Source organism: Neomonachus schauinslandi, chromosome 15 (assembly GCF_002201575.2).
Source record: "Neomonachus schauinslandi chromosome 15, ASM220157v2, whole genome shotgun sequence".
Lineage (NCBI taxonomy): Eukaryota > Metazoa > Chordata > Mammalia > Carnivora > Phocidae > Neomonachus > Neomonachus schauinslandi.
The window spans coordinates 36,039,672-36,065,906 of NC_058417.1; the positions used below are offsets into that span (position 1 = coordinate 36,039,672).

Here is a 26,235-nt window from a genome sequence, read left to right on the forward strand (position 1 = left end):
TTGACCTTTTCCAAGAGCTGGATACTGGAAGCCTTCAGAGGGATGCTTCCGGTAGGGGAATGAGGACCAAAAGATGAAAAGGCGAGGAGGTGCAGGAAAATCTATTATTTGGTTTAGGTCTTGATTGCAGAAGAGAAGGGAGTCCACAGCAGACACAGTAGGATAGCTCTTCAGTGGTGTATATAGTACTACAGACTGAAAGAAAAGTCCAGGCTCTGAAGGTCAGGATGAAAAAACTCGGTTAAAACTTTAAACATGTTCCACTTCGGTTAAAACTTTAAACATGTTCTACTCTCTATTCTTAATCAATCACCAAATGATTCTTTCCTCCAGTCTCTTGACACCTGTATTTGAATTCAGCCTTGCAAAAGAAAGCCCTAAATATTTTCCATGCTCTGTAGCACCTCCAGGGGTAAGAAGAGTAGTTTACCTGTAGAGCCCTTCAGAAGTGGAAATGAAATATGGTCCCTCCTTTGAGATTTTCCAAATGACCTGCAATGTGTTTGCACAAAGCCATCCCAGGGCTCATTCCCTCCCCCTGGTGGCCAATGAAGTGCATTTTCATGCTGTCTAACCAGGGTTTGGTTGGCTTTGTCTGGCTGGGGAGATCCGAGATCAAATGCCACACTAAAATGGAAGGAAACTTCAGCTGCCTCTTAGCAAGTGATTTAAAGTCACATCTCTGGGGGTACCTGGGTGGCCCATTCGGTTAAGCATCCGATTCTTTTTTTTTTTTTTTTTAAGTAGGCTCTATGCCCAGTGTGGGGCCCAATGCAGAGCTTGAACTCATCACCCTGAGGTCAAGACCAGAGCTGAGCTCAAAGAATCAGGTGCTTCACCTGGGTGGCTCAGTCGGTTGGGCATCTGACTCTTGATCTCAGCTCAGGTCTTGATTGCAGGGTCGTGAGTTCAGGCCTTACGTTGGGCTCCACACTGGGCATGGAACCTACTTTTAAATAAATAAATAAATAAATAAATAAATAAATAAATAAATAAAAGTCATTTCTCTGACTGCAGAGGCCCTTATACCAGGGTGTGTGTATGGCTCAGGATGCTGGCAGCCCCCTTCACTCTTTTGTATTCTCCTTAGGCTTTGTCCTTAGAATTTAATGCCTCTCCTCCTTTGATTCCTCAAGGCTGCAAGATTACTTTTGACAATGAAATTGTTGGGCAGGAGAGTAGGTGGGGACCCCCAGGTTAGCAGGGAGTGGCTGCTGAGACTCGCAAAGAGAAGGCTGATAGAGTTGAATAAGACTTGAGAGGTCCTGGGGGGAAGCAGCTTTTGTTCTAACTCATTGCTGCTTGGGGGCCAGGGATGTGCTAAAGGAGGACGGCTCAATCCAGATGTCCATGAGGCCGGACCTCTGGCCTGAAGGAGACAAATGACCTGGGCGTACAAAAATGTTCCCTCTCTCTTAATGCTACTGTAAGGAAAATAATAGCACCAGGGCACCTGTTGCTTGGTTCTTGTATCAGGGAGACCGTAGGGACGGGACTGGGGCTGACTGAAAAATACCTAAAAAGGGAGCCACGACTTGGCTCTGTTGGATAGCTGGCATGAAGCAATGGGGCCCGACTTTCCCAAAAGAAATGGAAATTCTGGATTTTTATGAGAAGTCTTCATTGTCTGGTTATTGGCAACTACTTCTAGTTAAAACTATCCCAAGGACACACAGTGGTGGGCCAGGTGAACATTTCGGTGGGCTAGGTTCGGCATGCAACTCATGCACCCCCCACCCCAGCAAACTCAGAGCAAGATATTCTCTGTCAGGAGCCTTTGAGAGAATTCAGCAGGGATTTAGCGTTGAGGATGAAACAGGAAGGAGAGGACTGGGGGAAGAGAAAGCTGGGAGGCCAAAGGCAAAGCCAAAGTAGACGCCATGTGGCATTGACTGCTCTCCACCATCTTGCCCCTGACTCGGGTACCATTCAAGTGGCTCTCATGTCATAGATAGCCTAGAATCCAGGGGAAGGCAGCTAAGTACGCTGTGGGGACCAGTTCCTTTAGAAGTACGTGGGCTCAGCTAATTGGTCTATGTGGGGGCCCTCTTGTCGTGCAAGAGTCCACAGCATTTGATCTTTTTGCCATTGTTGTTGTTTTTCTCTTTGACACAGACAAGTAGCAACAGCCATGACTTGTTCTTACCAATTGGGCAAAGACTCAAAAAAGAGCAAAGACAACTCGCAACTCCAGAGGCCAAATTCAGGGTCAGTTTTCTCTCCTCAAGTTAACATTAACCTCTAGGTAAACGGAGGCTACTCCTCCAGGGTCTGGTAAACAGAAGCCGGTTGTGGAGGGCTAGGCGAGTGGAAGTGGCTGTTTACCTGGAACCAAGGGAGCAGCTCAAGGTCAAGATTTCATGCACCTTAGTCCTCTTGAACAAGAATGTGCCTGTTCACTGGGAAAAAGGACTCACAAGGCCCAGGTGTCATTGGTTCGTTGTGCCACGTACAACGCTTTCTCCCCCTGCTCAGGTGTCGCCATAAAGGGGCTTGGCTATGAGTGGCAGCCCTCTTGAGCAAGAGAGAAACCCGCGGTGATCCTTGGCTGACCTAATAATGCTGCCCTTCCTCTTGGCGATGGTTGTGAGCATTCAGTGTGATGGTGTATGGGATAACTCTTTGAAAAACATAAAGAAGTACATTCATATAAGGGCTTATTATTAAGTTATTCCTAGGTAGCCTCCAAGTTAGAGCCCTCCACTCCCCAATTTTGGTTTGGGAAAGGGGCAGAGAGACGTGGAAGGGTGCAGTAATGGTAAAAACATGGCCCATAGGTACAAAACGTTGTCGAGAGTTAGCAAGTGTGGGTACGAAGGAAATGTGATTCCCATGAGATTGTGTGAGTCTGTTGGGCCTGCTGTTATCATGTATTGCTGGTGGTAATCCAAATTGTTGGAGTCCCTCTGGGAAACAACGTGGCGATATAAATAGATAGATAGATAGATAGATAAAACCAGAAGCTATATAATTTTTATATTAACCTAGTAATCCTGGTTCTGGATATATATCTTAAGAAAAATAATCCTCAAGAAGTAAAAGGCCTTCTATACACGAAAGTGCGCATTTCAGAGCTATTAATATAACAGCAAAATTGGAAGCAACTTACATAGCCAGCAATAGGGCAATGGTCAGTTAAATTCAGGCACATTCCTTCAGTGGGGTTTTATTACACAGCCATTAAACACTGGAAACAAGTAAACTTTGTCAGCACCAAAAGGAAGTTTCTGATATGATATTAAGTGTGTGTGGGAGGGGGAAGCAGATAGAAAATGGTTTCTATAGTATGGTTACAATTATAGAAGAATAATTATGCTTAGAAATTAAGAATCAAAGAGAATATGCAAAGGGGGCAAAGTTGCTCTTCCAGGGTAGGAAAGCCACATGTGATTTCTCACCCTATCCTTTTCTAAACTCCCTTTAATGTTTTATTATTTCATTATAATAAATTATCATAAAGATATTACTATCTTTTTTTAAAAGCCAAAGAATTGATGAGGGAAGAACAGGTAGTAAGTAGCAAAGGCATCAAAGGACAGGGGTTGCCGTGGTGAGGAGGTTGGCAGGGTTTGGGGGGTAAAGAGGAGGAGGAGCCCCAGAAAGTTGGCTTTATGGTCATAGAAGCCTTGGATGTGAAGGAGATGGATCCGTTGATTGGATCTGGGCTCTTCTGGGTTACCCAAAGGCACACTAAGCACATTCCTAAGGATTATTGAAACAGGGGCATTAAAAACCATTAAAGAATTTGATATTTGAAATTTCAAGCAAACAACAAAGAAGTCATCATGGGAATGGTGGGGGGGACAAGGACTTTGCTAGACTTCCTTATTGGTATTTTTACCATTTGGTCTTGTTTCTGTGTTGAATTAAATCAGGGAGACGCTGTGCCTTTTTTTTTTTTTTTAAGATTTTATTTATTTATTTGAGAGAGAGAATGAGATAGAGAGAGCATGAGAGGGGGGAGGGTCAGAGGGAGAAGCAGACTCCCTGCTGAGCAGGGAGCCGATGCGGGACTCGATCCTGGGACTCCAGGATCATGACCTGAGCCAAAGGCAGTCGCTTAACCAACTGAGCCACCCAGGTGCCCGACGCTGTGCCTTTTCTTTGGGTGGGATCTCTGAAGGTCTCCGTCCGGCCCTGGGCTTGAATTGTGTTCAGTCAGCTACGTATTGACCCTGTGCTCCAAAGCTAACTTTGCATTCAGCATCAGCAGCAGGTTGGGCATGGGAGGTTCCGTGTAGTGTCGAAACAGTTAACAGACCTCCTCAGAGCACCTCATCTGCACCCACTGGGACTAACTCCCTCAGTTGGGAAGGCTTAGGGCTTGGTTCTGAGGCCGTCTCCAGACACTCACTCACTTTAATAAGATTGTTTACCAGGTGGTGCCATGCAAAACCTCTCAGCCTGCTCCTGAAAATCCCAGGAGGGCAAAAACCAAAGCCAGGGTTGGCTGAGTGAGTCCCCAGGGTTAGAGTCCCCTAGGGCAAGGTGGAATCAGCTCTCTCCCTCAGCTTGTACCAACCGAGGAGGTGGGGTGACATTTTCTAAACAGCAATCAGCTCCTGGTCTCAGAGTGGGCCTACCACCCACATGAGCAAGGGAGGGGGTCCCCCTGCAGGCAGATCCAAGTAACTGCTGCTCCCTCTGCTCTCTCCCCAGGGTGCGCAGGGATTTCCCCAGAGCCTCCTCCCAGGCTGGGGAGATGCTCCAGTGGCTGCCTTTGGATGGCGAGGAAGGGGCAGACTTGGAAGAGCGGGAGGACAGTTCCCAAGAAGATCCGAAAGAAATCATCACCCTGGCTTTCATGAGCGAGAACACTGGGGCGCAAGAGGGGCTTCAGAATGCCCAGCAGCAAGGCAAGAAGAAGAGGAAGAAAAAGAGGTTAGGACTGAAAGACGGGGAATGGGGATCCATGTTGTTGGGAGCAGAAGCGACCTGGAGGGGAGGGAGCCTTGGTCACTAACGAGAAGTTAAAGAGATGTTGTGTGCTGGGACCTTCAAAATCACACCCCTTCAGTTCATATGAGAAGAATCCACCTGATGATCTGTTTGATTGATTGATTGATTGATTGAAGATTTTATTTATTTATTTGTCAGAGAGAGAGAGAGAGCACAAACAGGGGGAGTGGCAGGCAGAAGGAGAGGGAGAAGAAGGCTACCTGCTGATCAAGGAGCCCAATGTGGGACTCAATCCCAGGACCCCGGGATCATGACCTGAGCCAAAGGCAGAAGCTTAACTGACTGAGCCACCCAGGTGTCCCTGATGATCTGTTTTATAGAATCAAATAATGGTGTGTGTAATCTCAAACTACCCCTTGTCCTAATCTTCATTCTATTTTTGTTTAGAGTGCTTTTTTTTTTTTTAATTGTATGGGAAGAGACAATTTCCTCATTTTAAGGAAGTGCTTATTGTCCTGGGAACTTAGTACATTTTAAAAATAATGAAACTGACACTGACTTCTTAGGATCTGCCTGTGGCTTCTGCGTTCTGGTTTCTACTTACTATTCCGTCACACCTTGCTCCTTTCGGGGACAACGAATCACTCCTCAGACTCACTGATGCTGGAAAGCTTGTCCACTTTCTAACTCACCACTTCCCTTAGTGGGGGGCAAGAGGAGGGAGACCATGAAGTAACTTGGCCCAAACATTTTTCACTTCCCGTTCCTGATGGGCCACTGGAGTGAAAGGATCGAGGAGGTGATGATGTTCATATGAAGCTGAAGCAGAAGTAGTTACAACCGCAGTACAGAATTTCTGCCTCCGCGTGGGGCACTGGTGGAGTCCCTGTCTTCCGCCACTCTGCGACCCTTGGGATCCGTGTCTTTAGTCATGGGGGGTAGTCAGACCAGGCTTAGTGTGGCAGGATGGGTTTCATGCAGCCCCGCCCGGGACCGGATGCTTCTGGGTGTGGTCATCTGTTCTGGCAAGTGTGTCTGTCTGTCTTGCTTTCCTTTTTCTCTTTCCAGATGATTGGTGATCAATCTCTCCACCTGCCGATATGAGAGCGGTGAGCACCTGCATTCAAGGGATCCACGATGGGGACCCAGTGGATTACCCCCAAAGGGTTGGGAAGGGTTACTCTTGTATATTCTTGAGGATGGAAAGGGGGTGTCTCCACATCCCGTTGTTTCCTTCCTCAATGAACTATTTGAGGAAGTTGGGAATCTCATTCCAGGGAAATGTGGGTTTTGACCACAGTGGTGTATATTTCAGCTCTCTATAGTTCCTCTGTAGGGTTATTTGGGAATCTGATTTGTAGAGAAGGCAGCTGTTTCTCCTTGTTAGAGCACGAGTTAGAGACTGGCAGTCCACAGGCTGAAGATGACCTACAGACCTATCTCGAACTACAGAGCAGCCTTATCATTGTATGGATTTCAAATTTGAATGTTTTACACTGGTCCTGACTCCCCTGGGTCACCATAGGCACTTCTTCCTTTCCAGGCCCTCGAAGGCGTTTGAATCTGTGCTGGAGTCAGCTCCCAGTTACTAATGCTAACAGGGACAGGAAAAGAAGGATGTGATAGCATATATGTGGTTTTGAAATGCATTGTATACTTTTTTTTTGTCAATTTACCTTCCTAATTAAGCTTGGCTCTGGCTGATGTTAAGGATTAGTTTATATTCCCTGAACATTCTGTGCTTAGTGTTTGGAGGAAAGCCAGAAGCCTACTTCCTGGCAAGGGGAAACCAGGGCGGGTAAAACATTCTTCCCAGATAACCTTCTGTGGGGTTCACCGGGTATTGGCTGTGTGCCTCAGTAGCTCTTCATGTTCCTTTCTTGGCAATGGTGTGTTCAGACCAGGCAAGATGGCTTCCAATCCCAACGAGCTGCGGTGTCTCTCTTCAGTGCAGGGTCTGTGAGCACCTAAAAGCATAACCTCCCCACCCCGTGCTCTTCCCCCACTCCCTGGGCTAACAGGCCTTTCTTTTTCCACCTCCATGGCAGTGCGTAGGGCCGCCCAGCGGTATGGCCTTCAAGAGGGAGGGGAGGCCAATGACTGGACTCTCTACTGGACGGACTACTCAGTGTCGCTGGAGAGGGTGATGGAGATGAAAAGTTACCAGGTATTGTCCGGGGCAGAGTTGGGTCTCAATAGAAGTGTGGCATCTACCCAGTGGGCCCCCCCCCTTTTAAGACTGTCCCCCGAGGGGATCTCATGGGTACTCCCATGGCCCCCGTTGTTCATGAATTCTGGCTCCCTTTGCAGAAAATCAATCACTTCCCTGGAATGAGTGAAATCTGCCGCAAGGACTTGCTGGCCAGGAATATGAGCCGCATGTTAAAGATGTTCCCTAAGGATTTCCACTTCTTCCCTAGGACCTGGTGTCTTCCTGCTGAGTGAGTGACCACCTGTGTTCCTTTTGCACTACCCACCCCCGATTTCCATTTCCCTCTTGCTCGGGATTCCCGGTGCTACTTTCCCTCGCCAAAGGATCTCCCATCTCTCTCTTCCTTTCTTGGAAGAGAAGGGATTAAGGGTGTGTCCAAGGTTGAGAGAACACAAGGCTCTGCTATAAAAAATTAGATGACATTTAGGGGCTGGGTGCCTTGGAGCCTGTGCCTGCAGTTGGGATGAGAATTTGTTCTGACCCTGAACACTGTTGATTTTGAACTTGTTCCAACCTTTTAACTGTGCAGTTTCTGAATTTTTAAGGACCCTGAGCACTTCTGGAGGGAGTGAGATAATGGTTAGTGCCCAGATTAGGAGCCAGGAGGGACATCTGGCCTCCGTTCCATGGCAGGACCATGGATGGCAGCCAGCCTTTCCCAGTCTTCTGCCTCACTCTATCCATCTTGAAACTGGGCATCCATGGTTAGTACACAAAATGCTCTGGACCACACCAGCAAGAAACAGAGGGAGTGTGAGATGACATGAACGTGACCTGGGTACAGTCTGGTCTTTGGGATGAGGAGGAGGGGGGCAGAGAGGCATTGCCATTGGAATTCTATTCACATGGTGAGAATCCCACTCTGTCCTCTGTGCCCAGTGCTTTTCCAAACCAAGAGCCCCAGGATTCCCAGACTTCCCTAGCTTGTCCAGAACAACTTTCAGGACTCATAAGCAACTTAGAAGGAAACATGTTTGCCTTCAGGCCAGTGGGCACCTCCAGATTTCAGTGGCCACTGAAGAATATTGCAGTGAAGGGACGTCGCCAGGGGTCACCATGCCAATGAGTTCCAATGCAAAACAAGAAGTGTAGCAAGACTGAGATTTAGAATGCCTTAAATCGGTTTCCCTCTTCTGAAGATACTTTCTTCAGAGTGTGTTCAAGGATAGTAGTTGCGCTCTGATACTCTGGCTGGAGTGGAGGTGTTCCCGGGGAAGAGCTGAAGCCTACAGTAGGGGAAGAGACTGATTGATCCAAGGTCACACCGCCGGTCAGGGCTAGAGCCACGTGCAGAACTCCACATCTCCTATCTGCAAACCCAGGAAGCCAAAATACTTGGATCGCAGTTACCTTCACGGGGCATGCAGCACGTATCAGCACCTTGCCTGCCTTCTGTCACGTAATTAACCACCACAGAAGACAGGTGTCCTTATCCTCATTGTGTAGATGATGGAGTTGAGGCTTAAAGAGGTCAAGTCCTTGCACAGGGTTACACAGTTGGTGAGTGGTGTCACCTGGGTTTAAATCCAGGCCCGAGTTCCCTCCGAAGCCCACACTCTCTCCACCATGTGTGCATGTGCATGGCTGTCTCTCTTGTTTCCAGATCTCCTGACATGTGTCTGTTGACTCTGGAGCTTTGTCACATTAGATAGCTTTAGTGTTTTTGTTGTTGTTGCCTTTTTTTTTTCTTTTTTTAAATAAAGAGCTAGCCTTCCTTTTCACTGCTCCCCCCGCTAACAGTCTATCTCGTTCCCTCCCTGCTGCTCTGGTAGCTGGGGGGATTTGCAGAACTACAGCAGGTCAAGAAAAAATAAGACATACATTTGTAAGCCGGATTCGAGCTGCCAAGGGAGAGGTATATTCATCACCCGGACGGTGAAAGATATCAAGCCAGGAGAGGATATGATCTGTCAACTCTATATTTCAAAGGTACTTCTTCATTGTGATCATTTCTTTCTCGCCCACAACAACCTCAGGCTCTAGCTCCGCTGCACTATGGGAAATGAGGCAGGCGACGGGCAAAGCCGAGTCCTGTCTTCTGCCTTGAAAGTTGTCAAACCAAGCCTTCTGACCAGGGATGGGACATGTGTCTGGGCCAGAGCATCCCTCACCCTTGTACCCTGATAGCTGGTCTGGCCTTACTAGGCTGGCCCGTCACCTCTAGAGATGACAGCTGGAGGGCACCTTTAGTCTGTGGTTGTCCCACTTCGTTTGGGAGAGGGCAGTAGTCCTGGAGGGATCATGGTGACCGGCTTTGCGCCATAGCCGGAGGTCAGAGGTCACAGTGGCATATAGCCCACCGCAGGGAGGGAGCCCTCTGGAAGTGTGCGTGGACTAGAAAGGACTGGCCAGGATTGCAGGAAGCACTCTTGCAGAACGGCCATGTAACACAGCCCTAGATGGTGACAACATGTCCTTCATCACGGGACTTTTAATGTTTTTTAAAGATTTTTTGGGAAGATTTTATTTATTTATTTATTTGAGAGAAAGAGAGAGCACACAAGCAGAGGGAGCAACAGAGGGAGAGGGAGAAGCTCCCTCAGCAGGGAGCCCGAAGTGGGGCTCGATCCCAGGACCCTGGGATCATGACCTGAGCGGAAGGCAGCCGCTTAACCGACTGAACCACCCAGGCGCCCCATCACAGGACTTTTTCATGTTACTTTGCTTCGTTGCCAGGAGATCTCTGGGAGGCAGTTACTTGTGCTGTAGGAAACTGAGGCACAGTGGGGTTTAGTGACTCCCACAGGTCAAGTCGCCTTGTCCTCCTCCCTGGCCCCAGCCAAGCCCGCACTCTCTAGTACCAGGCAAAACCAAGATCAGGCACTAATCTTCAAATCTGAATCTCTCCTCTGAGGCTTATGTGACTTTTCTTCCCTCCTCGCAGCCCTTTATCATTGATGGGTTCAAGTTCGACCTACGGATTTATGTGCTGATGACCTCCTGTGACCCTCTGAGGATTTTTGCATACAACGAAGGAATAGCACGCTTCGCCACCACCTCTTACTCCCACCCCAGCACAGACAACCTGGTGAGCTCAGGGGATGTGCCCTGCCCCTTCCCCCTTAGGGGGATGAAAAATCCCAGTTCAGTCCACATTCTCAAGGCACTGTGGACATGGCTGTCATTGGTTGAAACTTACTATGTGCCAGGTTGCAGACGTCCAGACATCCTTTCCTTTAGCCCTCTTAGGAGCCCTCAGAAATAGAGATTATCATCTCCATTCTACAAATGAGGAAATGAAAACTCAGAGTTGAAGGAACTTGTCCAAGGTCACAGAACTGGGAAGAGGTGAGGCTGTGACTCATGGCCAGATCTGCCCTACTGCAAAGCTAGTGCCCCAGATCTGTGGTGCTGGAGGAGAGAAGGCCATGGGCGAGCCCCCGTCTTTCCCCCCCCCCCCTCCTGCACTCTATGACCCCCCAGGATTCCTGAAATGTCTCCCAAGCAGTGAACCACCCAATCTCAGGAGTAGCTGGACTCTCTTCTACCCCAGGCTGAAGGCTACCATTTTACTTCCTCTGTTTTACCAGTTTAAGTAAGCCCCAAGACTTTCCCTCTTTTCCATCTCTTTAAGCCACAGGGGAGGGCACAGAGAAGAAGCAGGAGGCCTGCCCTACCTCCTGACCCCACAGGCTTGTGTCTCTTTCCCCAGGATGATATCTGCATGCACCTGACTAATTATTCCATTAATAAGCACAGTTCCAATTTCATTCGAGATGCTCACACCGGAAGCAAGAGGTAAGGCGGCTGCCTCACTTCTTTCTCCTTGCCCTGCCAGGCTCAGAGCTCAGACCCAGCCCGTCCCCATCAGTGTTTCCATCTTGGGTCGCATGGGCTCAGCAAATATTTCTTTGCCTCCTTATTCTCTGCCCTCTGGCTGTTAATCATTAAAAGAAGGCTCCATCGTAAACCCTAGGAGGTTGGGAGGAGGGGAGATGAACATCCCCAGCAGGATACACACACACACACAACACATACACCCCCAAACATACGCTTCTTACACTGGGCCCTTCTGACATTTCCAAACCAGTAGATATTTATCGATTCTTAGTCTGCCAAGGGAGAAGGACATGTCAGGCCATTGTTCCTTTGGCCTGTGGTTTTCTGGGGTGTTGCTCCAACAGAGATTCTCGAATGATAGGTCATGCTGCCTGGTGTGGGCTCACTGTGGCTAGCTGGCTTTGAGATTCCCCAGAAGGGGAGAAATGGGAAGATTTCATGAGTGTCTTCCCAGTTATTACATTCATGTTATTGTCTGATCCTGTCTCATTTGAGTTTTAGGAAAAAGGGGGAGCTGGAGGAAGTGAACATGGCCAGGTACGAGGGGAAGGGAAGGCGGTACCGACTAAGGCCCCCAGTGGTGGTGGGGCTCGTGCTGGGGGCTCTGCGCATTTTTCCCCCATTGCATCTTTTTTTTTTTTTTTAAGATTTTATTTATTTATTTGACAGAGAGAGAGATAGCGAGAGCAGGAACACAAGCAGGGGGAATGGGAGAGGGAGAAGCAGGCTTCCCGCGGAGCAGGGAGCCTGATGTGGGACTCGATCCCAGGACCCTGGGATCATGACCTAAGCCGAAGGCAGACGCATAACGACTGAGCCACCCAGGCGCCACCCCCCTCTTTGCATCTTCCCCACACTATGACAAAGGCATCGTAATCTGCCCTTTGCAGGTGCAGAACTATGAGTTAGGTACCATCTCCATTTTACAGACAAGGAAACTGAGTCTCTGAGAGGTTAAGCTGCCCAAGGTCACATGGCCGTAAATGCTAGAGCGGGATGAGAAGGCAGGTCTGTCGGATTGCGAGGCGCATGCTCTGTCCCCCGCACCGGGCTTCAAAGGACTGATAAACACGCAGTCGGTTTGGCTTCAAAGCATCAGAGAGGCACGTGAAATTTCACAACTCCCCTGGTGGCAGACTTCCAAAAAGCAAATGGAAAAGCACTGGCTGAAGCCTGCTTGAAGGGGAGGTCTCCCCTGTTCCAGAGGGCGCCAGCACCCGTCTTGCCCGAAGCTCTCCCACCTCCTGGGCTCCCCACCCGGCCCGCGGGCACCAGCTCAGCCTCCTTTGCTGCTGTGGCCCGGGCCCAGAGCCGTGCTCAGTGAGGCCTGGCTTTCAGGCCCGGCCCTGCCTCTCACCAGCTGAGTCCGCCTGGGCCAGTGTCTTCAGCTCTCTAAGCCCCCGCCCCTTGGTGTGTAAGGTGAGGGCAGCGAGATGCTCTGTTCTGCCCTCCCCTGTCCTACGTGCCCTGCCCAGCTCCCAGGGTCACTCTGAGGCTCAAATGACCCGTGATAGCCGCGGGGACACTGCCTGTGGTTACTGTGATTTTTCCTCAGTCCGAAGGCATGTAACCTAAGGGCCCCCACTTCCCTCCTCTTATGAGAAGACACCCTGGGGTGCCTGGGTGGCTCAGTTGGTTAAGCGACTGCCTTCGGCTCAGGTCATGATCCTGGAGTCCCTGGATCGAGTCCCGCATCGGGCTCCCTGCTCGGCAGGGAGCCTGCTTCTCCCTCTGACCCTCCCCGCTCTCATGTGCTGTCTCTCTCATTCTCTCTGTCTCAAATAAATAAATAAAATCTTTAAAAAAAAAAAAAAAAAAGACACCCTGACGACAGGCTTTGGGCTCTCAGGCCACGACGGAGGGGGTGTTAGGGGGTGCCAGGACTCAGGGGAGAGTGTGTAGTATTGTTCGGCCGCCCTGCACCCCCTCCTGCCTTCCTCCTCTTTTTCCTCACCTCTCTCCCCTCCAAGGTGAGGCCTTGCCGCCCTGCTCCGCTCCCCTGGCCTCCACCCTGCCCCCTCTCCCTGAGCTCCAGGCTCATCCCTCCTCAGAGCACCCTGACATCTGTTGCCTCCAGCTCAGCGTCTTCTCGCTCCTTGCTCCCACCCCAGCCTTCCAAACCGGCTCCCCTGCCCGGCCTCCCCCTCTCTGCCTCCAGACCTGCAGGATTAGAGAGTTTGGTGTTCTCTCACCAAAGAGAGTAGCTGGACTTTCTTCTACCCCAGGCTGAAGGCTACCATTTTACTTCCTCTGTTTTACCAGTTTAAGTAAGGCCCAAGACTTTCCCTCTTTTGCAGCTCTTTAAGCCACAGGGGAGGGCACAGAGAAGAAGCAGGAGGCTTCTGAATGTTCCTCCTGCAGATGTCCCCGTGTCCCTTCCTTTCCACCAGACCCAGGCCTCGCTTCAGCCTCAGACCTGATGGGTGCTCAGCCTCCTTGCTCTCCTCCCTAATTCCAGGCTTCAACCTCTCTGTGCCTCCATTTTCTCATCTCTAAAATGACAGTAACATATGAATCCTGGCTGGCCAGCCTCAGATATACCATTAAGGACCTATCAAGATGACATGTATGAATGGGTTTCAGAAGCAATAACCCCCATGCAGGTGGATGCTGGTAGTATTCTGCATTCCGTATACAGCGGTCTCCCCTTATCCACGGTTTCAGTTACCTGCGGTTAACTGAGGCCCGGTAGCAGATGATCCTCCTTCCGATGGATCGTGAGAAGGTCAACAGTAGCCTAACGCTATGTCACGTGCCTACGTCATTCACCTTATTATCTCATCAGGTAGACATCTCATTATCTCCTATCATCATCATAAGAAGGGCGAGTAGAGTACTGGAGGGTATTTTGAGAGCAAGAGAGAGACGACATTCACATTACTTTTATTATGGTGTATTGTTGTAATTGTTTTATTTTATTTTTAGTTATTACTGTGAATCTCTTACTGTGCCTAATTTATAAATTAACCTTTATTATAGATGTGCATGTATAGGAAAAACCAGTACATGTAGAGTTTGGTACTCTCCATGGATGGGTTCAGGCATCCTCTGGGGGTCTTGGAACATACCCCCTCCTGATAAAGGGGGGCTTCTCTACTCATTACTTCCATACCCATGTGGCTCCCAGGTGCCTAGAGCGTCAAGTGCAAACTGTTCTGCTCACTCCACTGTAATCTGACCAGACACCACTTTCCGTTGTTAACCTACTACACTGGTGGTCCGCATTCTCTTTGTTGAGGACTTGCTAGGTGCCAGGCACTGGTCTAAGAAATAGACACACCACAGCCCATCTAATCCTCACAACAACACTCTAAAGTAAGAATTAGTATTATCAGCATGATTTTGCATATTAGGAAACAGGTGTCAAAGGTTAAGTAACTTGCCCAAGTTTCCACAGCTAGGAGGTAGGAGAGCCGCAACGAAAACTCCTGAGTCTCTACCCTTCACCACTAGGCCACACTGTCTGTCTGTCTACTCCGTGGTGTTCCACCAGGACACTCGGTGGCTCACATTCCATATATAGGCTTGCTCATTTCCACTTCTCCATCTTTGCTCAGCTCTAACCGAAAACATGGGAGAACATCCTTGAAGGACCTTCTGGCTCGCTAGGCTTCCATGTTGCCTTCTCTGATCTGGCTCTAGGTCCTGGTCCAACCATATAGCCACTGTGCAGCCAGTCCTCTCTTTGAGCCTCTGTTTGCTCACTTAATCAGATGAGAGAATTGGGGTCCATCTCTGAGGACGAACCTGTGGAATCTGAGTCAAACCACCCACAGGAACCTTCCCATCTCTGGACTCCCACCACCCTCTGGTCAACATCAGCCATAGCCCATAACTGCTCTTGGCTTGGTGCACACGTTTATCATGTGTTCTCAATTGTACTTAAACTCCTTGAGGGTTAGAGGGGCGCCCTGGCCTCTGGGTGCCTCCATGTTCTGTCCCTCCCTTTTCCTTTCACCTTTCCTCTTCTTCCTCTTCCCCATCTTCTGAGGCGATCTGCTTCTCATGCTGACTGCCTCACCTGCTCCCAGTTCCCCCATCCTCAGCATGAGGCCAACTGTGTCCCCGGTAAACCCCCCAGCAGCCGCACACTCAGCAGGAGCAGTGAAGGAGGGGAGGCAGAATGACTGGAAATCTGGCAGGGCTTGGGGGCAGAGACCAGGTCCTCTGCATCTTTCAGGGTGCCTGGCACATAGCTGATGTGTTAAATTGAATTGGCTAACCACTGGGCATTATGAAATTATAGAATAATGTATATTCATTTTGATGTGCCTGAGTCATCAAGAAGAGGTTGTGTTATGATTTGCAGTGTCTGTTATAAGAAGGCAGGGAAGTGTATAATCTATTTTGGGAAAATTTATTTCCCAATTAAGCAAATTAAATACATTTTTTTTGCACTTGAGTGGTTTGGCTTCAAGCGATCTGGAAAATTCATTTAGGTGCTATACTCTATTCCCCAACAATGGCAGGTAGAGGCAAAAGTGGGCCTCTGTATTGAGCGGGCTTTGCTAATCTGTCTTTTTTTTTTTTTTAATATTTATTTATTTATTTGAGAGAGAGAATGAGATAGAGAGAGAGAGCATGAGAGGGGGAGGGTCAAAGGGAGAAGCAGACTCCCTGCTGAGCAGGGAGCTTGATGCGGGACTCGATCCCGGGACTCCAGGATCATGACCTGAGCCGAAGGCAGTTGCTTAACCAACTGAGCCACCCAGGCGCCCCGCTAATCTGTCTTTATATAAATGCATCCTTGGTTGTTTCATGTGTGTTGACCCCCAAAATGGTCCTTAGGCTTCCCATGACAGTGGGGGGCAGTTTCTTAGGGTTCTCTCATTTCCCGAGCTTTGCGTGTACAGCAGGCTCTTAGCAAGTTTGCATTGGCTGACCGCCCCTGCTTCCTCCTTTTTGGCTCCACTGGCTGGGGCCCAGTGAGCTCTTTGAACTGTCTTGTGAGCCATGTCTCTTGTCTTATTTTCCTCTTCACGCCCCTGCGTCTTTTCCTTTCACATTCCCACTTCCCATTTCAGCTCTGTGCCTATGAGTGGGTGTGGATGTGTCCCCACCGTTGTCTCTCAGACCCGTCAGATTTGCCTCCTCTCTGTATGACCCAGCTCAGAGCTGACCAGAGCACCCCTTTATTTATTTTTTATTATTATGTTATGTTACTCACCATATATTACGTCATTAGTTTTTGACGTAGTGTTCCATGATTCATTGTTTGCGTATAACACCCAGTGCTCCATGCAGAACGTGCCCTCTTTAATACCCATCACCAGGCTAACCCATCCCCCCACCCCCTCCCCTCTAGAACCCCCAGTTTATTTCTCAGAGTCCATAGTCTCTCATGGTTCGTCTCCCCCTCCGATTCCCCCCCTTCATTTTTCCCTTCCTGTTATCTTCTTCTTCTTTTTTCTTTTTAACATATAATGTATTATTTGTTTCAGAGGTACAGGTCTGTGATTCAACAGTCTTACACAATTCACAGCGCTCACCATAGCACATACCCTCCCCAGTGTCCATCACCCAACCACCCCATCCCTCCCACCCCCTCCACTCCAGCAACCCTCAGTTTGTTTCCTGAGATTTAGAATTCCTCATATCAGTGAGGTCATAGGATACATGTCTTTCTCTGATTGACTTATTTCGCTCAGCATAATACCCTCCAGTTCCATCCACGTAGTTGCAAATGGCAAGATTTCATTCCTTTTTATGGCTGCATAATATTCCATTACATATATACATATATATATATATATGTATATATATATGTATATATATATATATATACACACCACTTCTTTATCCATTCATCTGTTGCTGGACATCTTGGCAGAGCACGCCTTTAGATGTTTCCTCATGAACCATAGACATCCTCTGATCTCTGTAATAGGGTGACAGGTCATCTCAGTTTGCCTGTGACTGAGGGGTTTCCCAGGATGTGAGACTTTCAGTTCTTTTTTTAAAAAATTTATTTTTAAAATTTTTATTTGATTTAAATTCAAGTAATTAACATATAGTGTATCATTAGTTTCAGAGGTAGAGGTCAGTGATTCATCAGTTGCATATAACACCCAGTGCTCATTACATCACATGCCCTCACCATCATCACCCAGTTATGCCATCCCCCCTCCCAGCAATCTTCAGTTTCTTTCCTAGAGTTAAGACTCCCTTATGGTTTGTCTCCCTCTCTGTTTTCATCTTATTTTATTTTTCCTCCCTTCCCCTATGTTCATCTGTTTTGTTTCTTAAATTCCACGTATGAATGATATTATATGGTATTTGTCTTTCTCTGACTGACTTATTTCGCTTAGCATGATACCCTCTAGTTCTAACCACATCGTTGCAAATGGCAAGATTTCATTTTTTTGATGGCTGAGTAATATTCCATTGTATATATCTACCACATCTTCTTTATCTAAAATCGGGACTGTCCTGGTTTGCCTAGGACAGTTGGTAACCCTATCTGTGGAAATGCCCCGGGGCTGCCTTTTCTTTGTGGATAGTCCTCAAGCAAAGTTTCTGTGTCTTTAGCATCCCCAGAATCCTGTCAGATGGCTGGGGTGGGACCCAGGTATTGGTGTTCTTAAAAGGCTCCCTATGTGTTTCTAATGAACACCAAAGGTTGAGAAACTATTTGCCATCAAAGCAAAACCATCATGTAGGGTGTTTGTTTGTTTTTTTAATATTTTTTATTCACCCATTGAGCTTTCCCCCTGGAATACCCAGTCCCTGCCCCAGCCTCACAGGTATTTTCTGGGTCACAGTGTTAGTGCCCAAGCCAGGTCTTATGTGTCATTATCTGTACCCACTTCCAGGCTGTTGGAGGCTTAAGTACTGTGGCCTGTGGCTCCTGCAGGCCCCTCCTGAGCTGACACAGCCCTGTTGTCACCCTGGGTCCTGGGTGTCTGTCCCCATTACCTCTGGGGACTTAACGTCTGCAGAAGTTTCTGGTTTCCCGCCGGAGATGGCCTTAGATGACCAGAGGTGGGCTCCCTTGCCTCACGGCCTGTGGTTTCCTTCCAGGAAGCTCTCCACCTTCAACATGTACATGGAAAACCATGGCTACAACATGGAGCAGATCTGGAGAGATATCGAGGATGTCATCATCAAGACGATCATCTCCGCCCACCCCGTCATCAAGCATAACTACCACACCTGCTTCCCCAACCACACACTCAACAGTGCTTGCTTTGAAATCCTGGGCTTTGATATTTTGTTGGACCACAAACTCAAGCCCTGGCTGCTGGAGGTAGAGGGGCTGGGGTGAGGGGTGAGAACTGACTGCTGTTCCTGGGGTCAGCCAGTGTCCCTTCATCCCTGGCTCAGCCAGATCATTTTAATCAACTTCCTGGCCAGGCCTGTTCATCCGGTGGCAGTGCTGGCTGCCCGGGGCTCCTCCCTTAGCTGAGAAGTGGCCACCAGAGGGGGGTAGATGGCCAGGAATTAGAGAGTTCCTTGTGCCTTCTTGAGGTCCACCCAGGCCTGGAAACTTTGATCGCAGGCACAGAAAGACTCTAAAGACAACTTGATTTTTTGTCACAGAATTGTCTCCCAGAAAGGGGGTGTTCTTCATCAAAGCTGGATGATGATGTTCCAGATCAGAACCAGGCCTGGCTCTCAGGGGCTTGGGCCACTCAAGTCCAAGCACCAACAGAGAGTGGCCTGGTGTCTGTGGCCAAGGGAATGGGTGGGGAGCCACTCAGTGAATTTCCTACCTTCCCCAGACCTGCAGCAGGGTGGATGGAGGAGGAAAAAAAAGCATGTGGGTGGCTGTCTCTTTTCCCCATTAGACCTGCGCTCAGCAGCCCTCGAGGGACCCTTCAGTCCTCATTATAGGAAGTGGGGATTGGAGGAGCCAGGTGCCAAGTCAGAGGTGCTAGGGCCGGTTGGCACAGAGTCAGAGTCTTCAGAGGGCAAAGCCAGAATCATGGGTCCCCTTCCTGGGGCCTTGCCTTTCCTCCATTCCCAGCCCTTGTTCCCAGGTATAGGTGGGAAGGAGAAGATGGCTGTTTGGAGCTCTTACACAAAGAGCGGAATTGGCACCAGGCACAGGCCTTCAGAAACTGCTAGAAGTCTTCAAATGTTACAGAGTGCATCTAAATGATCTGGTCTTTTCTGTGAGCAGGAATGAGGCCTCTCCCTCCTCCCACCTGCCTCCCCCTCGATCCTGGTGAGGGTCCAGAATGCATCACTCTGGCTTCTCCCCCACCTCCCAGCCTGGTCCTTTGGACTGCGCCCTTCCCTCTGCTTTAGGGCATGCTATGTAAGCGAGAGAGCACACCCACCAGGGGGAGGGAAAGCAAAGACAGGGCGCCACTGATGCTTCTCAAGAGGAAAGGACTGAAATCGAAGCTGGTTAAACTAGAGGAGGTTCTGCTTTCTCCTCTCCTCACCATGGCTCCGGTACAGACTCCCTCCCCTCTGCTCCATCTGGTAGCCAGGGCCCCATGCTGGGCTTAGGTAGCTCCCTGGAGGTGGCGTTTGGGCCTTGCTCTCTGCTTCCACGCTGGACAGCCCAGCCCCCTGCTGCCCTCACAGGTTAACCACTCTCCAAGCTTCTCCACCGACTCCTGGCTGGATAAAGAGGTGAAAGACAGTCTGCTATATGACACCTTGGTCCTGATCAACCTGGGAAACTGTGACAAAAAGAAAGTCTTGGAGGAGGAGAGACAACGGGGGCGATTCCGGCAGCAATGTCGTTCTCGGGAGACCAGGTACAGAGGTGCCCCCGCACCCTGGGGACCCCATTCTCTGTGACTTCCCCGCTCCCAGTAAGACTGGCCTGTCCTGGTCCTCGACAACGTACTAGTTATGTGGCCTTTACGTCTCTTCTCTGAGCCTCAGTGTTCTTTCTGTGAAATGGAGCCAGTGATCTATAAGGTAGAATTAAATGAGATAAGGTGTAATAATAGGTTCATCAGAGTGCCTCTAACACACATAGTGTGTGTTAGAGGTGGTGAAGAGTCTTGCCTGGCGGGGGCGGGCAAAATGAGTGAAGGGGGTTAAGAGGTACAAACTTCCAGTTATAAAATAAATAAGTCATGGGGAGGTAATGTAGGGCATGGGGACTATAGTTAGTAAGGCTGTATTGCATATTTGAAAGTTGCTAAGATCTTGAGAGTTCTCATCAAAAGAAAAAACATTTTTTTTAAAAGATTTTATTTGTCAGAGAGAGAGAGAGCGCGCGCGCACGAGCAGGGGGAGGGGCAGATGGAGATGCAAGCTGCATGCTGAGCAGGATCCATCTCAGGACCCTGGAATCCTGACCTGAGCCGGAGGCAGATGCTTAACGGACTGAGCCACCCAGGCGCCCCTGCAAAAATTTTTGTTGACTGTGTATGGGACAGATGTTCAGTAGACTTATTGTGGTGATCATTTCACAAAACACACAAATAGTGAATCGTGTTTGCACACCTGGGACACTAACAGAATGTTCTATGTCAATTATACTTCAACTTAAAAAAGTCATTACATTTAAAAAAAAAGAATCTTGCTTGGAGCTGGTGGGGAGTGGAGCCAGTTCTAACAAACGATAATCCTATTTGGAATATTAGTTTCTATTTGCAGAATGTGGCAGCTTGTACAGTTTTACTGTGAGCCTTTTTTTTTGGCACATAAAAATAGGAGATTAAGTTATGGACAGACTATATATCATGGATATGAGTTTACTAATATAACATGAAGATTTAGGGATTACCAATCAAAAAATAAAACCGTTGCTTTATGGGGCGCCTGGGGGGCTCAGTCAGTTAAGCATCTGCCTTCGACTCAGATCATGATCCCGGGGTCCTGGGATCGAGCCCCGCATCGGGCTCCTTGCTCAGCGGGAAGCCTGCTTCTCCCTCTACCCCCCCCCCCCCCCCCCCCGCTCGTGATCTCTCTCTCACTGCATCTCTCTCTGTCATATAAATAAATAAAATATTTCAAAAAACAAACCCGTTGCTTGATTTTTACAGAAAGACACATTAGTCTGACCCACCCCGTATCACTGGATTTGGGGGGGCGAGCGTCCCCTGCTCCCCGCACGGCAGCATTTGCCTGTAAACAGGCGCCTTGGTTCTGCGGAGTGATTTTAGTGTCTGAAGACTCGGAACCCGGCCGAGGAGATGACTGTGTTGCTTTTCAGACCCCGCGGCATGCGCCGCGCCCCCATGAGCAGAGCCTGCTGAGTCTTGGGGATGGAGCTTTGGGAACTGGGGCAATGGCATCTGTGTTCGGAGGGCACTGGCTTTCTCAGAGCACTTTTGCCTGTGAACTGGCTTCCCTCTGAGGACGGTTGGTAGCAGGGGGTATTGGATGGTCCTGTGGCTGGAGCTAAGGAGACCAGGCTTCTGGGAGGGGAACTGACTTGTGTGCAAGGTCCCCTCGCCGGGAAGTGGCAGGCCTGGGGCTGGAGTGCAGCGAGTGTGCTGCTTGGGATTCCAGAATAGCTTCCCCTGTGCCAGGTCTCCCCACTTCTCAAGGAGGAGGCAGCATCTGCTAGGGCAGAGCTGGGGCCCTCCCCTGAATCATCCTCTTGGTCATGACTTGGCCCTGGGTGGCTCAGTGCCCTCGGTTTGCCTGCTGTAAAAGGGGCTTCTCCTTCCTCCCTCCCTGACCTCCACCTCCCCGAGGGGCTGTGAGGGAGAATGAGATCATCGCAGCTCATAAAAGCACATCCGTGAAGCCCTCAAATTTAGCCAAACACAAGCTGCCGATCTCCAGAGGAGGGTTATAGGGGCTGCGAACGGGGAGGTGGCGACAGTCTGCCTCCTCAGAACTGAGCCAAGGGGAAGGGGGTTTTTGTATGAGGAGAGAGTCTGGTGAGCTATCAGAAAGACCGTTCTGACCAGCTTTCCGTGCATCATGACATTGGCCGTCCCAAGAGGGCTAGAATCTCCTTTCAGCAAATACGGGCGGGCCACTGTTGTACGCAAGGCCTCGGCCTGGCCCCATGGGACATCCAGCTTGGCACATCCCTTCCAGGCTCTGTCCCAAGAAAATCCAAGGCAGCCCTGTGTTCTGTTCCCCCCCAGGATGGAGGAGGTCAAGGGTTTCCAGGCCGTGCAGTTGGAGAAAACTGAGAAGTACGAGAAGGAGAACCATGGGGGGTTCCGCCTGATTTATCCTACTCTGAATTCGGAGAAGTATGACAAGTTTTTCCAGGACAACAACTCCCTCTTTCAGAATACTGTTACCTCCAGGGCTCGGGAGGTATATGCCCGGTAGGAAGGCTCTGGGCGAGGTGGGTGGGTGTTGGGACGCGTTGGGTCGTTATTGACCTTCTGGGTGACCAGCCTGGGATGGTGAGGAGGGTCTTTGAGCTTTAGTCCCCAACCCAGAAGTTGCCAGGGGGAACATTTGCTTTAGTCTCACAAGGACCAGGAATCATAAGATTCCTTGGCGTGGGGTGTTCAGTAGATATGTAGCTGTTCCTAGAAACTCGCTCCTGAGACAGGCACCTTCACCCTTCCCCAGAATTCCCAGGGAGCTACCTCCTGGATTCACACAGGCATGAAATCTAAGAACTGGAAGGGACTCATCCTGTCCAGTCCAATCCCTACCTATCACCTCATTTTTTTTTAATGATTTAATTTATTTAATTAAATTAAGAGAGAGAGACACAGCGAGAGAGGGTACACAAGCAGGGGGAGTGGGAGAGGGAGAAGCAGGCTTCCCGCCGAGCAGGGACCCTGATGAAGGGCCCGATTCCAGGACCCTGGGATCATGACCTGAGCTGAAGGCAGATGCTTAACGACTGAGCCACCCAGGCGCCCCCATCACCTCATTTTATGGACGGAGAAGTCAGAGCACAGAAGGGGTCGTATAGTAGGCGATAACAAAAGAGGAATTGGGATCCCTGTCTCCTGACCCATGTGACTGCGTTATTCCCACTACATCATTGGCCAGAGAGGCCTGGGATATAAAGTGGTCCAATGTGGGGGCCCCTTGTTTGGCCACCTACCCAGACCCTCTTCCCAGCACCTGCTACGTGTGGGATTTGGCCTCGGGTAGAGCGGCTGACTTTGCATCACTCCTTGGATGCTATTCCCCAGACTGGGAATGGTGTGGTGGGAAGCATGGCTGTCCCCTCCACCTTCTGCTCTGGGCCCTGCAATCATTTGGGCAGGCTGGACACGCAGGGGGAATGACACTGCACTCTTTGGCAAGCATCATCCCCCCCTCAGGGAGAGCGTACCCATTTGTAGCCCATCCCTAACCTCCACGACCCTCCCTGTTCCTCCTGGACAGGCAGCTGATCCAGGACCTAAGGCTGAAACAGGAGAAAAAATCCTTCCAAACGAAGGAGAAGAAGGTGGAGATGCAGGGGGAGTCGGCGGGCGAGCAAGCGAGGGGCAAGAGCACGAAGAGCTGCCGACAGAAACCACAGCAGAAACATCAAGCCGCCACCCTCACCTTCAAACAAGTAAACCCGGCTGGGAGGGGAGCGTGTGTGCCCGGCACCCTTCCCCGGCTGGGGCCGCCCCATGGGGGGTGCTCAGGAGACCACTACTCAGAGCCCTGACGCACCGAATGAATGGGGCTGACGAAGGGCTGGGCCACAGGAGGGTGAGCCTGGAAGTCGCGAGGAGCCTGGCATCCTTCAGGAGACTCTCACTGGTCTGCCCTTCTTACCTTGTCCAGTGGGAGGAAAAGCAGCTGGGAGGCTGAGCATGATCCCCACATAGGGAGCAGGCGCCAGGACTACTTATACTCATGGGTCCCAACCCCAGTTTGGGTTGGAATGTTCCCCTCTAGCAGGCCAGGGGCACAGCTGAGAGAGGGGGCTGCAGAGAGGGGCTTCAGGGAGGCAGGACCCTCACCATTATGTGGGGTGATGGACCGCAGCTGGGTCCTTCCAACCCGCTCTGTGCTCAAAGTGTGGACCAGCCCTGGCCGGGGGGCCAGCAGTCTCGTTGTCCTACAGTCCGAATCTTTGGATTGCCCCTCTCTGCTTCACTGTCTCTTCTGGCTCAGTGGAAAGACTCAGTTGGGGTTTTGGTCCATCTCCTTTTTCTTGAACCCTCACCTGAAGGAACAGGGTGAGAGCAGGATATTTTTGGGTTTTTTTGTATTTTATAACTTTGCTAGGGTCATAGGCCTTTTGAGAAACCGATAAAAACTATGATACTCTCTTGCCATAAAGTATACAAAGATACCGTTTTAAAACTGCAGTTTTAAGTGGCCCAAAGATCCCGTGAAACCGTCCATGAACCCTCTAGGAGTCCCTGCACCCCAGGATAAGAACCTCGGATTAGAGAGACTTTGATACTGATTGCTTTCCTTCTCCTCCTCCTCTCCTTGGCACCTCCCCTTGGTGCAGATGAATCTGGAAGTGGACAGAGCTGGGTTCCCACAGGCTGTGTTTGGTTTCCTCCTTCCCAGCATCTCCAGCCAATGGCATTGGTATCCTGCACACCTGACTTGCTCTTGAGTGTCAGAGACGCAAAGACAAAAGAGACAGACAGCAGCCTCGACCAGGAGACGCCCACGAAAGGGGCCAGCCCTCCTCCCTGCAAGCCTATAGCTGCAAGGCGATACACCTCTGTACCCGACCTGAGGCACTCAAGCCTTCTCAGCTGCCCGGGGCTGGAGCTCAGTCAACCCATCTCCAGAATCAAGGAGGTCAAGTCTGCCTCTGCAGTGAACGTATTCACCAGCACTGGGGTGAGTAGAGCGGTCTACCTCCCCAGAGGGCTCAGCTCAGGGGGCAGTGGTAGGAGTTTTGCTTTCTGGTCCCTTCTATCCTCCTGACTTGCTATCTCCTTTTGAGTAAGCCACTTAAGCCTCGATATCCCCACCTGTGAAGCCCAAGTTGTGCAAGAGCATGCGTGCTAGGAGAATGGACCTATACTTTAAGGGCTTTTCCGATGGCCGTCTTCCGCACCCCATCTTTAAGCATGTTCCCACCTGCTGCATTAGCTTCCTGTGGCTGCTGGAGCAAATCACCATGGACTTGGGGGCTTAAAACACAAATTTATTCTTTCACAGTTCTGGAGGCTAGAAGTCTGAAAACAAGGTGTTGGCAGGGCCGTGCTCCATCTGAAGGCTCTAGAGGGAGGATCCTTCCTTGCTTCTTGCTAGATTCTGGTGGTTGCCAACAATCCTTGGAGCTCCTTGGCTTGTAGCAGTGGGACTCCAACCTCTGCCTCTGTTGTCACACGGACTCCCTCTTTGAATTTCTCCTCTGTAGATCTTCACGTGGCCTTCATATAAGGACACCAGTCATTGGACTTAGGGCTTACACAGATCCAGTACGACCTCACTTTAACTTGATTCATGATATCTGCAAAGACCCTATTTCCAAATAAGGTCACATTCTGAGCTTTGTGGCAGTGTTGAACCCAGTTCATCCCTTAAACAGTGTTTCTCAAACTCCATTCATGTATGGACACCTGTTGAAGGAAAGAAAACTCTCTCAGATCCCCATTGTAGCCGTAAATAACTTTTATAGATATATACAAACATAAAACCAGATATATAAAATCTTTGTTTATAACTCTTATACAACTATGAAATCAAAACAAACATCACCAATGAAATTCACATCAAAAATATTAATTGAATGTGACAGCTGATTTTTTATTTTTGCAGACACTAAGATGCCACATGAATGTGGTACTGACAGTTCTTTTTTTATTTTTTTAAAGGTTTTTTTTTTCTTTAAAGATTTTATTTATTTGACAGAGAGAGCGAGAGAGCACAAGCAGGGGGAGCAGTAGAAGGAGAGGGAGAAGCAGGCCTCCCGCCGAGCAGGAGCCGGATGCTGGGCTCGATCCCAGGACCCTGGGATCATGCACTGAGCCGAAGGCAGACGCTTAACCATCTGAGCCACCCAGGCGCCCCGGTACTGACAGTTCTAGAACGGGTTTTTTTGTGTTTACTGTAGTCAGGCCCACCAAAGGCTATGTGATGAATGTATTGTAAGTACTGGAAAACCTTCGGCATTGTTGGGCCTTTGCCAGGTCCAAGTGCAGTATGGAAGAATGTGATGCTTTTCAAGTTCCTAACCATAGCCCACAGTAGAAATCCGTTTTATTTTATCCATCCATACACACACTGGAAAAAAGTTTCTAAAACAATGATGAGCCATACTTACTACATATGGTAACTCCTTTGATATTTTTTATTCTCTTCTGTTCTGTTCTTTCAAAAATACCAGTTCCTGGAGCACCTGGGTGGCTCAGTTGGCTAAGCATCTGCCTTCAGCTCAGGTCATGATCCCAGGGTTCTGGGATCGAGCCCCATGTTGGGGCTCAGCAGGGAGTCTGCTTCTGCCTCTCCCCCTGCTTGTGTTCTCTCTGTCTCTCTTTCTCTCTCAAATGAATAAATAAAATCTTAAAAATAAATAAATAAAAATACCAGTT

The 26,235-nt window shown here is 49.5% G+C and overlaps 1 protein-coding gene across 1 annotated transcript in view; it reads left to right on the forward strand.

Annotated features, from left to right (window-relative positions):
- The first annotated feature begins 7,030 nt into the window (after nt 1-7,030).
- The window catches only part of TTLL6 (tubulin tyrosine ligase like 6), a 29,823-nt gene continuing 10,618 nt past the window's right edge, over nt 7,031-26,235 (forward strand). Inside the window, exons 1-10 of the mRNA XM_021704382.2 lie at nt 7,031-7,066; nt 7,210-7,340; nt 8,884-9,040; nt 9,996-10,139; nt 10,764-10,849; nt 17,912-18,137; nt 19,427-19,602; nt 21,904-22,092; nt 23,120-23,294; nt 24,254-24,535. Of these exons, the coding sequence (XP_021560057.2) occupies nt 7,046-7,066; nt 7,210-7,340; nt 8,884-9,040; nt 9,996-10,139; nt 10,764-10,849; nt 17,912-18,137; nt 19,427-19,602; nt 21,904-22,092; nt 23,120-23,294; nt 24,254-24,535 (1,587 nt within the window). The 5' untranslated portion in view covers nt 7,031-7,045. The remainder of the gene's footprint in view (nt 7,067-7,209; nt 7,341-8,883; nt 9,041-9,995; nt 10,140-10,763; nt 10,850-17,911; nt 18,138-19,426; nt 19,603-21,903; nt 22,093-23,119; nt 23,295-24,253; nt 24,536-26,235) is intronic.